Source organism: Orycteropus afer, unplaced genomic scaffold (assembly GCF_000298275.1).
Source record: "Orycteropus afer afer isolate SDZICR_OR568_19922 unplaced genomic scaffold, OryAfe1.0 scaffold00263, whole genome shotgun sequence".
Classification (NCBI taxonomy): domain Eukaryota; kingdom Metazoa; phylum Chordata; class Mammalia; order Tubulidentata; family Orycteropodidae; genus Orycteropus; species Orycteropus afer.
The window spans coordinates 4310657-4324058 of NW_006921850.1; the positions used below are offsets into that span (position 1 = coordinate 4310657).

The 13402-nt window shown below is 37.9% G+C and overlaps 1 protein-coding gene across 1 annotated transcript in view; it reads left to right on the top strand.

Annotated features, from left to right (window-relative positions):
* The window catches only part of KIAA0895 (KIAA0895 ortholog), a 105510-nt gene extending 93258 nt beyond the window's left edge, over nt 1-12252 (top strand). Inside the window, exons 5-6 of the mRNA XM_007950100.2 lie at nt 8214-8311; nt 12091-12252. Coding sequence (XP_007948291.1) covers nt 8214-8311; nt 12091-12252 — 260 coding nt within the window. The remainder of the gene's footprint in view (nt 1-8213; nt 8312-12090) is intronic.
* Nucleotides 12253-13402: the final 1150 nt, after the last annotated feature.

Below are 13402 nucleotides of genomic sequence, written 5' to 3' on the forward strand. Positions count from 1 at the left end.
CATGCAAATTCTTCTGCTAGTTGGGGTTTAGTCCACTTCTATATCTTTCCCTTCAAGGATCAGGGGTCCAGGATTATCTTCTGTGTCTGTGTTAATTGAGTTTCCTTTTCTTTGTTAAAGACGGTCTGTGCAGTCTTTCTGCCTAGTCCACCATCTTACCAAAACTCAGCTGCTGCTTCTTGCTATCTCTGGTGTCACAGTTCTCTGTCTTCTGGATCAAGGAGGTTCAGTGCATGGATATTGGGTCCAAACATGCTCCACTCCTTGCTCTTCTTTCTTGATGGCAGTGAGATTCCCCCTTTCGACCTCTGGGTGGCATTTTAAGCCTAGCAGATGGCAAAACTGACCAGTTCCCATGTTATGGTTCCATAACCTTATTTGCATGGTACCACCCCCACAAGAATGCCATGTACCTTATTTACATCATTAAGAAGCTGTCTAATCCCATTGGTGGACCACAAACACGTTTGTATAGTTCCACGCAGTCATCTGGTGAGAGTCACAAAGACCATGGATAAAAGGGCCCTCTCAAGTAATTGCACTGTAATTACATTGATTGATTTTCTAATGTTGCATAACTCTTGTATTCCTGGGATAAATCCCCGTTGGTCATGGTGTATATTCTTTTTAATATTGGATTCAGTTTGCTAGTATTTTGTAGAATAATGTTGCATATATATTAATAAGGGATATTGGTCTGTAGTTTTCTCATGGTGTCTTTATTTGACTTTGGTATAATGGTAATTCTGCCTTATAGAATTAGTTAGAGAACTGTTCCCTCCTCTTACATTTTTTGGAAGAGTTTAAAAAAGGATCAGTATCAATTCTTTAAATAATTGGTAGAATTTCCCAGTGAAGCCATCTGGTCCAGGACTTTTTTGTTGTTGTTGGGAGGTTTTTGATTACTGATTCAGTCTCTTCATTTATGAGTCTGTTTAGATTTTCTGTTTTTTCTTGAGTCAATTTAGGTAGTATGTGTTTCTAGGAATTTGTCTATTTCATTTATTTAATTTGTTGAGGTACAGTTTTTCATAATATTCTATTATGATTCTTGTTATTTCTGAAGGATTGGTAGTAATGTCCCCACTTTCATTTCCAATTTTAATTATTTAAACTTCTCTCTTTTTTCTCTGTTAGTAGTCTAGGTAAAGTTTTGTTGATTTATTAATTTTTCCAAAGAACCAGCTTCTGGTTTCATTGACGCTGTATTGTTTTGTGTTCCCTATTTCATTTATTTTGCTCTGATTTTTGTTATTTCTTTCATTCTGGTAGCATTAGGCTTGGTTGGCTTTTCTTTTTTTAGTTTCTCAAGTTGTAAAGTTAGGCTGTTGATTTGAGGTCTTTCTTCTTTTTTAATGTTCTAATGGACTTTTAAAAAGTAAATTGTAAACATCATTTCATCCCTACATACTTAAGCATAATGTCATTATCACACTTAAGAAAATGAAAAATTCATTAATATCAATGAATATACAGACCATATTTTAAGTTTCCCAACTGTTCTAAAAATGTTCTTCATAGCTGTTTGATAAAAAATAAAAAAATCTAGATCCAGTATGGTTCATAAATTACATTTGGTGATTATTTCTCTTTAGCCTCTTTCAATATGGAGCAATCTTCCTCACTTTTATTTTTTCTTCATGATACTGACCTTTTATTTGAAGTCCAGGCTAGTGTTCATGTAGAATCATAATCTGAATGTGTTTGATTGCTTGCAATTTAGATTCAAGCAAACATTTGGGCAAGAATACTATGTAAGTAATGTTGGATCACATCATGGCCCACATGATGACAGGTTGTTTTGGTTACCTAGTGCTGCCTTAACAGAAGATACCACAAATGGGATGGCTTTAACAAACAGTTCATTCTCTTACATTTTTGGAGGCTAGACGTCCAAGTTCAAAGTACCAGGCTGTAGGGGCTGGGTGAAAGCTCCCCAGCCTTGGGTTTCGGCTTTACCTCTGGCTCCCGGCCCACTGAAGCTGGAGGCTTTTCTTTTCTCAGGCAGCTGCTGGCTTCCGAGGCTGACAAGCCCAAGGTTGACAAGTAAAAAGGCACAGTCCCGATATTACCAAACCACATGGCAGGCCATTAAAAGTCCCAAGATTGGCAGAGAATGGCAGGCTGCTAGTGAAGACTCGGCTACATGTAGGGTCCAAGTGTGCCAAAAAGCTAGAGACCCTCCTTAAAGTTGCTTCTTATATACTGGGAGAAGCCTACATCCCTAAAGCAGCTACTCAGCTGCTCATGGCAGGTTCCACCATGGAGTTGATTGCCAGTTTCATCATGTGACTACTACCACCAGCTGCCCAGCCACTCAACCAGGCCCAGCCAAGTTGACATGTAACCTGAACTACCACAATTTGTCCCACCATTGGAGATGCTAAGTTTGATCCTTTTTTAAAGTGGTGACTATAAGCTCTTTCCTTTGTAAAGGTACATCTTCCCCTTTGTAACTAATAAGTGCTCTGTGAGGTGATAAAAAAACAAACCCAACCCACCGCCATTGAGTCAGTTCTTACTCATAGTGACCCCCTTTGGGTTTCTAAGGCAGTAAATCTTCACAAAAGTAGATCGTCTCAGCTTCCTTCTGTGGAGCAACTGGTAGGTTTAAACTGCCAATCTTCTGGTTAGCACTCAAATCCCTTAAGCACTGCACCACCAGAGCTCCATTGTGAGGTGATAGAGACTCTGAATATTTCTGTTTTCTAACAGAGTTTTTGTAATGTTTTTAGGATCCATGCACGCTCCTTGCCTAAATCTGTTATTTCGCTGGGGACTCCTAGCTATTATTATTATTTGTCTAAAGAAAATAGAGGCAAGGGGTATAATCAGAAGGCATGTTGATCTTCAGAAGCAGTTCTGGTTCTAAGTAAGTGTGCTGCTCTCATAGAAAGTTTAAAATTGTTTTAAGACTTCAGATTGTCCAGAAACTGATTTCCATTTTATTTTTTTTAATTTTTTCCAATATAAGGATCAGATTGTAAAGCAATACAGAAATGCCTTTGGAAAAAGGGTAAGAATTGGATCATTATTTTGACTTTCAGATTAGTTCATTATGTCTACGTGTTTTCTTCTAAAAGTATTTGGAACTTGGAAATCCTTACTCAATTCTGTGATGCTTGTGTTACCAGCCCCACCTACATTAACATTTTTTGCCTGTGGTGTAGTAAGTGTTAACCATCACTGCCTTAAGGATTTCCAAGTTCCAAATAAATAGTTTAAAAATACTTTTAGAGGAAAATGTATTGATGTATTGAACTAATATGATTCTCGACCACTGTCCAAAAGATTTGATGATTTGAACCCACCAAGAGGCCTGTCAATCTGCTTCTGAAATGTCACAGCCTTGAAAACACTGTGGAGCAGTTCTGCTCTTCATACATAGGGTCACTATGAGTTAAGAAACCACTCAGTGGCAACTAACAATGATAAATTGTGATGTACTGTACTGAAATGTGGTGGTGCCTGAGAGCCAGGACTAAATAAGACAGGAAGCAAGAAACAGAAGGATGGTTGTCCACTGCCTTTCATGTGTGCAAAGCCACCTCCAGGCTAAGTTTTCAGAACAGAGTATGTCTGCCATTTTCTATCTCTTTTTTAGAACACTTCTCCTATATTTTGGGACTCTGTATCCAGCTGCAGAGAGCTTTTGTATTGTCCTTGACACTCCCTGGGGGAAGCACTTTATATTTTTTTGACTCCAAATCAAAACGCAAACTCACTACCATTGAGTCAATTCTGACTCATAGCGACCCCCTTTGGGTTTTTGAGGTGGTAAATCTTTATGCAAGTACATTGCCCCATCTTCCTGCCGTGGAGCAGCTGGTGGGTTTGAACCACCAACTGGTTAGCAGTCAAATGCCTTAGGCACTATGCTACCAGAGCTCCTTTTTTTAAGACTAGGCTTTTTTTTTTTTCCCTTTCATATGCTTAAAAAAAAAAAACAACTTTTCAAACATACCTAACAGAACAATTAATATGCTGAGCCCTCATTAATATACTACCTAATCTCAACTGTTATTAGCATTTTGTAATTGTGACTCATTTATTCTCTCTAAGTTCCTGTTTTCCTATAGTATTTCAGAATGAAGTCCAGATGTCAAGTTGTCAAGTCCTTTCACCATCCCATACTTAAATGTACATCTCTGATAAGGACTTTTTTCTTTTTTTGCATAATCCCCATGCTGTTGTCAATTCTAACAAAGTTAGTAAAAATTCCTTAATATATTAATCTCTGTATGGGTACAATATTAGTGCATTTAATAGAGCAAAATTTTTAAAAATTCAAGCTATGCCAGGATGGGAGAAAGATTTTCTTTTTAAGCAAAACATTCTTTTCTAAGTAGGCTTAGATATTACAAGCTGTTCCTACTTTCCCTGTCTTCAGCATCCACAGTTTTCATATTTTAAAACCTATTGTTGTTAGGTGCCGTCAAGTCGGCTCTGACTCACAGCAACCCTGTGTAAAACAGAACAAAACACTGCCCAGTCCTGCACCAGCCTCACAATCCCTGCTATACCTAAGCCCATCATTGCAGCTAGTGTCAGTTCTTGAGGGCCTTCCCCTCTTTTGTTGACCCTCCACTTTACCAAGCATGACAGCCTTCTCCAGGGAATGGTCCCTTCTGACAACATGACCAAAGTAGGTGAGACAAAGTCTGGCCGTTCTCACTTCCAAGGAACATCTGGATGCACTTCTTCCAGGACAGATCTCTGTGTTCTTTTGGCAGTCCATGGTACTTTCAGTATTCTTCACCAACACTACAACTCAAAAACATCAACTCTTCTTCAGTCCTCCTTATTCATTGTCCAGCTCTCACATGCATATGAGGTGATTGAAAATACCATTGTTTGGATTAGGCTCACCTTAGTCTTCAAGGAGACATCTTTGCTCCTTAGCACTTGAAAGAGGTCTTCTGCAGCAGATTTTCCCAGTGCAATACATCATCTGATGTCTTGACTGCTGCTTCCATTGGGTTGACTGTGGAATCAAATAATATGAAATCCCTGACATCTTCAATCTTTTCTCCATTTCTCCATTTATTGTGATGCTGCTTATTTGTCCAGTTGTGAGGATTTTCATTTTATGTTGAGATGTAATCCATACTGCAGATTGTAGTCTTTAATCTTCATCAGTAAGTCCTTCAACTCATCCTCACTTCCAACAAGCAAAGTTGTGTCATCTGCATATCAGAGGTTGTTAATGAGTCTTCTTCCAATCTTGATGCTGTGTTGTTCTGCATATAGTCCAGCTTCTCAAATTATTTGCTCAACATACAGATTGAGTAAGTATGGTGAAAGGATACAGCCCTGATGCACTCACTTCCTGATTTTAAACCATGCAGTATCCTCTTGTTCTGTTTGAACAACAGCCTCCTGGTCTATGTACAGGTTCCTCATGAGCATAAGTGAGTGTTCTGGAATTCCTGATGTAAAATCGAATGCTTTTACATAGTCAATAAAACACAAGTAAGTTTCTTTCTGGTATTTGCCTTCAGCCAAGATCTAGCTGACATCACCAATGACATCCCTCATTCCACATTCTCTTCTGAATCCAGCTTGCATTTCTGGAAGTTCTCTGTCAGTATACTGCTGCAATCATTTTTGAATTATTTTCAGCAAGATTTTACTTGCATGTGATATTAATGATACTGTTTGATAATTTCCACATTTTGTGGGATCACCTCTTTTTGGAATGAGTACAGATAGGGATTTCTTCCAGTCAGTTGGCCAGGTAGCTGTCTTCCAAATTTCTGGGCATAGACAAGTGAGTGCTTCCAGCACAGCATCCATTTGTTGAACATCTCAGTGAGTATTCTGTCAATTCCTGGAGCTTTGTTCTTCCCCAATTCCTTCAATACCATTGGTTCTTGCTCATATACTACCTCCTGAAATGGATGAACATCGACCAGTTCTTTTTGGTACAGTGTGTATTTCTTCACTCTTCTTTTAATGTTTCCTGCATCATTCAGTATTTTGCCCATAGAGTCTTTCAGTATTGCAACTTGAGGCTTGAATTTTTTCTTCAATTCTTTCAGCTTGAGAAATGCTGATCATGTTATTACTTGGTTTTTAACTCCAGGTCTTTGCACATTTCATTATAATAATTGACTTTGTCTTCTCAAATTGCTCTTTGAAATCTTTTCAGCTCTTTTATCATTTCTGCTATTTGCTTTAGCTGCTCTCCATTCAAGGACAAGTTTCAGAGTCTCTTCTGACATCCATTTTGGTCTTCTCTTCCTTTCCTGTCTTTTTAATAACTTTTCGCTTTCTTCATGGATGATGTTCTTGATGTCATCCCACAATTCTTCTGGTTTTCGGTCATTGGTGTTCCGTGCATCAAATCCATTCTTTAGATGGTCTCTAAATTCAGAAGGGATATTATCAATGTCATATTTTGGCTCTCATGGACTTGTTTTAATTGTCTTCAGTTTCAACTTGAACTTGCCTATGAGCAGTTAATGGTCTTTTCCACAATCAGCTCCTGGCCTTGTTTTGGCTGAAGATATTGAGCCTCTCCACCATCTCTTTCCACAGATGTAATTGATCTTATTCCTGTGTACTCCATCTGGCCAAGTCCATGTGCATAGCTGCTGTTTATGTTGTTGAAAAAAGGTATTTGCAATGAGTAAGTGGTTGGTCTTGCAAATCTATCATGTGATCTCCAGCATTATTTCTATTACCAAGGCCATATTTTCCAACTGCCAGTGATTCTTCTTTGTTTCTAACTTTTGCATTCCAATCACTAGTGATAATCAACACATCTTGGTTGCATGTTTGATTAAATGCAGACTGCAGAAGTTGGTAAAAATCTTCAATTTCCTCGTCTTTGGCTTTGGTGGCTGGTGTGTAAATTTGATTAATAGTAGTATTAACTGGTCTTCCTTTTAGGCATATGGATATTATCCTATCACTGATAGCATTGTACTTCAGGATCCTGAAATACTCATTGGAACAATGAATGCCACTCCATTCCTCTTTAATTTGTCATTCCTGATGTAGTAGATCATATGGTTGTCTGATTCAAAATGGCTAAACCAGTCCAACTCCCTAATGCCTAGGATATTGATCTTTATGCATTCTATTTCATTTTTGACAGCTTCTAATTTTCTTAGGTTCATACTTCGTACATTCCCTGTTCTGATTTTTAATGGATGTTTGCAACTGTTTCTTCTCATTTTGAGTCGTGCGACATCAGCAAATGGAGGTCCTGAAAGTGTTACTCCATCCACATCATTAAGGTCACCCGTACTCTGAGGAGGCAGCTCTTCCCCAGTCATATTTTGAGTGCCTTCTGGCCTGAGGGGCTCATCTTTCAGCATTGTATCAGACAGTGTTTCAGGGCTATTCAGCAAGTTTTCCAGTAATATATCAGACAGTGTTTCACTGCTTTTATAAGGTTTTCACTGGCTAATTCTTTGAGAAGTGGATGACCCCTTCCTTCTTCTGAGTCCATCTTAATCTGGATGCTTCACTGAAACCTGTCCACCATGGGTGACTGTACTGGTATTTGAAATACCAGTGGCATAGCCTCCAGCCTCACAGCAACACGCAAGCCACCATAGTACAACAAACTGACAGATAAGTGGTAGTTTTAAATCTATACATTCTTTAAATCAAGTGCTTTAAAATCTAGTTACGATTGTTTTTATAGTGAGCAATAGTATTAAAATCACCTAAAGAGTGGTTTCAAACCATAGTCATTTTTTTAATGGGTGGAGGCGTATAATGTGAAAACACTCCCTAGGAGTTTCTGATGTAAGTTGAATGTCTCCACACTGCCCCCTTTTAGACCTATTGCTCTAAAACTCTGCTCACGCCTAATCATCCCCTGCCAAACATTTGCCTTCATTGTAGGATGGGCATTATTATTACGATTTGATGGCTGAGATTTGGGGGTGGTGCTTGGGATAATCATTTATAAAAATCATATATTTAAAATTACTACTCATTGTTTATAATTAGGGAAAAAAATGTTATTTGAGTTTACTGGGGTGGAGGGAGGCTAGGGGTAGAGAAACTACTACTTTGCATATTATCATGGCTTCTCCCAAGACCTCACATATTTTGTTATGAAGATAATTAAATAAAAATGTGGCAAATTTGAATTTTTATACGAGATTGGTTCCTACAGTAAAGGGAATGGATTAGAGCCTAATCAGGATTTTGTTTAAAAGTCAGAAAGTAAAACACTATTCTGGTTCCTGCAGGGTGTTTCAGCAAAGACCAGGTGTACTTAGATGGAATCCTTCAAATCCTGCGATACAGAGAGACTATTGACTTTCATCTACTGACTGCCCTGGGAAAGGTGAGTGAAACCAACACCACACAGTCCCCAAACATGCCAGGTCAGCATTTCCTCCAGTTTGACTTCATGGTTGAAGTACATGTCCTTTGTGTGCTAACAGGAAGGAAGAAAGATGGTTGCAGAATTTCTCTGTGGTCAATAAAAGGTGAAGAAAAAAGGTTATTTGGACATACATGTTTTTATTTTAATACACATCTTTTTCAAAAGTGTTTTAAAGTATGCAGCAGAGATAAAATTTTATCCCTAAATACTTCAGCATGTATTTACTAAGAACAAGGACATTTTCTCACACGGCCATAACACCATTTTCTTATTTAAGAAATTTATCACTGACTTAATAATATCTAAGATACAGTCCATTACAAATTTACCCAAAATGTCCTTTATAGCTATTTTTTGTGACCCGAGATCTAGTCTAGATGCGTTAGACTTGTTGTTGTTGTTGTTGTTGTTGTTATGTGCCGTCGAGTTGGCCCCAACTCATAGTGACCACTCCTTGGGTTTCCGAGGCAGTATCACTACGGAAGTATATTGTCCCATCTTCCTTCTGAGAAGTGGCTGGTGGGTTTGAACCACCAGCCTTCTGGTTAGCAGTCAAGTGCCTTAGGCACTATGCTGCCAGAGCTCCCTGTGTTAGACTAGACTAATGATTGCATTAAGTGTGTCTTTTTAAATCTCTTTTAGTCTGCTCTAATAATTTTTGTTTTTCATGACATTTTTAATAGTCCAGGACAGTTTTCTCAAGAATTCCTATAATCTGAATGGTTAGATTATTAGATGCTGTATATTTCTTGTTGCATCACATTAGAAAGCACACACTTTTTGTCCCATTATTGGTGATGCTTTGTTTGAACACATGGTTAAGTTAGTAATTGCCAGATCTCTCCATTGTAAAGGTACCTTTTCCTCATCACATTATTGAATAATCTGTGGGGTAATACCTATGAATGCACTGTTCCCAAACAACCAATTAAGAAATGGTTTTAACATGCATTCATGATCTTAGCCTGTATCAGGTATATTACACTAGTGGTACCAAAACAGAGATTTTCTAATTCTATTATTTTTTTCTTCAAGGGTACTCTTTTTTTAAAAAAAAAACACTTCTCTGTTTTCTGGTACAGTAATGTGTGGAGCTCATACTTTTCCTACACAAATCTGAGATAAATCATTCTCTAAGGTAGCTTTGATTCATTTTAGTGGGAAATGGTATTTGAAAAACAAGATCTGAGCACTAGGAATGCTTATTGCTACTTTACTGCCATTGCTTCTAGACCTTTTCAAAGAGCAAATCATATATACGGGTTTCCCCCACTATCCGAAAATGAGTGTTCCTATGAAACCTTTCATAAGCTGAAATGGTGTAAAGTGAAGAAGCAATTACCATTCATTTAAATGGAAAAAAATCTTTGAGCATTCCCAGACCCAAAAAATAACCTATAAAATCATACCAAATAACACATGAAACCTAAAATAACACAAACATACACTGTTCACAGATACAGTTCAAAGCTGTGGCAGCTAGTTGCTGAGATGCTGAGTATAATTTCCAGAGAGGAAGCTTGGCAACACCATTGTTGCTGCTCGAGGTGTGTGTTGCCTCTTTAATGCCTCACTGTAAAACAAATGCTGAATGTTAGTTTTGCTTTTCACCTTTTTTGTAAAAGTGAAAATCCTCTTTGTATTTCTTTAAGTTAGTGAAAGCAGGTAGTAATGTAGGTCTTTGCAAAAATGAAGTGTTAAAAAGTAAACTTTTGCAAACAGGTGATACCTGTATTTATTTTAAATCATACATTCAATTGAAATTTAGCACCAGAGGGTTCTTTCACACTTCTCCTCCCATTCCATATTTGTATCTCCCTTTTCCTCAAATGAGAACATTACTTCCTAATAATACGAATGTATTAACTCATTTTTCTCCTATAATAAACTCAGAATGGTTTAAGAGTTACTGAATTATACCAGTATCAACATCAAATGTTGGGTTAAGATAGAGGGTCAAATGCTCTCATTGACATGGATTGACTCAAACATGCCAATGATCATGAAGATGATACAGAACCAGGCAGTGTTTTGTTCTATTATATATAAGGTCACCATGAGTCAGAGCTGATTCTATGGCAACTGTGGTAGTTCAGTGTGTGTGTCAACTTGGCTGGGCCTGGTTGAGTGCCTGGGCAGCTGGATGTGGTATTCCCCATGATGAGACTGATAATCAACTCCATGGTGGAATCTACTGTGAGCAGCTGAGTAGCTGCCTTAGGGAATATGGTCTGCTTTCTGTATATAAGCAGAAGCCTTGGGGAATGGTCTTTAGCTTATGGCATGCTTGGACCCTGCATGTAACCGTGTTGTCGTTCAGCAGCCTGCCATACTCTGCCGACCTTGGGACTTACAATGGACTTGAGTTAATGGCCTGCCATGTGGTTTGGTAACATCAGGAGTGTGCCATTTTATTTGCCGACCTTGGGCTTGGCAGCCTCAGCAGCTAGCAGCTGTCTGAGTGAAGAAAAGCCTCTAGCTTCAGTGAGCCGGGAGTAAGAGGCAGAGCGGAAACCCAAGGCTGAGGGGCTTTCACCCGGCCCCTAGAGCTTGGCACTTTGAACTTGGACTTAAAGCTTCCAAATTTTAAGAATAAACTCCTGTTTGTTAAGGCCATCCCATTTGTCAGAGAATAGGTAACAAGAACAGCAGCTAACAACAGCATATATTTATTCACGTATTTTATTCATAAAATACAGATAAAATGCAAAAATGATTTATGTTCTTAAAGCCTTTGTTTACCAGAAAGAATATTAATTAGAAGGTGACAAGTGTTTAAACAACATATTTTAGAATTTAAACATGCAAAGATAAATTTATAGAACTTAAAAAGGTCTACCCTAAACCTAAAATAAATACCTGTGAAAGATTGGCTTCTTATATAAGAGAGTGAAAGAAATTTACAAAAATTGAAAATAAAAGCAAAATTCAACACAAATAATTGTATTTCCCGTATGAAATAGCAACAGGAATCTAATATATAATTGTGCTGATTCCTGACTTGATAAATAGTATTTATTGCCTAGCTGGATATTGCTTTTATTTAGAATTAGTCTGGAGATTTGTTTAGGTTAGATTCTCTCTCTTGCACTTGTTGTTGTTATGTGCCATCGAGTCGGGCCGACTCATAGCAACCCCTCCTTGGGTTTCTGAGGCAGTATCACTATGGAAGTAGATCGCCCCATCTTCCTTCCGAAGAGTGGCTGGTGGGTTTGAACCGCCAGCCCTCTGGTTAGCAGTCAAGTGCCTTAGGCACTAAGCTACCAGAGCTCCTCTCTTGCACTTACATATATATTAAATTTAGTTGTATAATTTTTAGGGAGAGTAGGTCCAAAATAGAGTGTTAAATCAGATATTGACTTTGAGTCCTTTGCTGTAAGGTCATGGTATGAAGGGGCAACTAAATACATTCTTATTCAGCATAGTAAAGAAAAGTAAACAACTGATTTTTGTTATTTTGCAGATATTAATTTGGCAGGCATTTGACTGCTAACTAGAAGGCTGGTGGTTCAAACCCACCAGCCACTCCTCGGAAGGAAGATGGGGCAATCTACTTCTGTAGTGATACTGCCTTGGAAACCCAAGCAGGGGTCGCTATGAGTCGGGTCTGACTCGACGGCACATAACAATAACGACAATTTATGTTTAAAGTTTGATTTACGATCCATGGAAGAGATTCCTCTTCATCATGTATCTTGTAGTTAAGTTTTAAAATTAACCCATCTTCCTTTTTTTAGGTTTCTTATGAAGATGTGGATCGCTTAAAAGGATTGGCAGTTACTGAAAACATGAGGGTCCCTCACTTCCTGCAGGACCATGGCCGATATATGGAACACTTGGAGAAGATCATGGAAGTTAATGAACTGACTGACAGGGAACTGCAAGATCTTATATGTTAGTTTGCATTCTTGCACATATAGCGAAGCTATGCCTCTCTATATATTACCAATTAGGTGCAATTAGCACCAGCAGATTTATAAAAGAAGAAAGATTGTTTACTTGTTTTCTGAAGAATGGCCTGCAGTATTCAGCTGAGTATTTAGGTTTTAAATACTAAACTATTTCCCTATAATGTTTTCATGGGCTGCAGGGGAATGTTACTCTTGTTTTCTTCTGAATCCTAAGAATCTGAGGGATGAGCATTTTGAAGAATCTTGGCTGAATTGAGTGATAAACTGCTACATGAGCCCCAAGACCAGCTCTAACTCAAGACTGACTGAATTTCAATGTCTTTCAAGCCCTAAGGTTATATTTTCTTTGACAAATAATAGTAATTAGTCTCCTTTGAAAATTAGTTTTGTTATGCCCCCAGAAGTTAAGTATATTTAAGGTTTCATATCTCTCATATATGTAAAGTGATGTTAAATGCAGGGGGAAAAAATGGAAAAGTTTTCATGAAGTCCTTTGTTTTACATGTTATTATTTCACCTTTTCTGCTTCTAGGAACTAATAAGAGAACTGCCTCATATTATCTAGTTGTCTCTTTAACTAAACTCCATTTGAATATGCTGAAATATATTGTACCCCTTCAAATTCTTAACCAAATTTTAGGGTCTTTCCCTCTCCATTCCGCTATATAAATAAGTTTAAGACATGTTTAGTATACACATTAAAATAGTTGGGGAAGGGAGTTGGGAAGCAACTTGCCTATTTATAAATGGAATATGTAATAAGTAAGTGACAAATAGACTGATCTAGTTTAAATGTCAGAGCTGGCTACTGACTGGGCAGTGCCTACAGAAAACTTGACCATGCCCTGAAAAGTGGAATTTCTGGGCAACGCCATTTGATAAGCTGGCCTTGTGATAATGGCTCACTGTATTTTATAAGATCTTTTGACTTCTTCAACCTAGTAATGATACTGTTTGAATGTCAAAAGTGAGAGTTTTGTTTTGCTTTATTATTTCCCTTGTTAAAAGCTTCTATACATTGCTTTATAATTGGTTTATGCCCAAGTTTCTAAAATCAGATTCTTAGGTCTGTTCTGTTTGAGACTTCCAGAGTATATTCTGTAGTTCTGGTAGATATCTTTAACCAGAATTAGGAGCA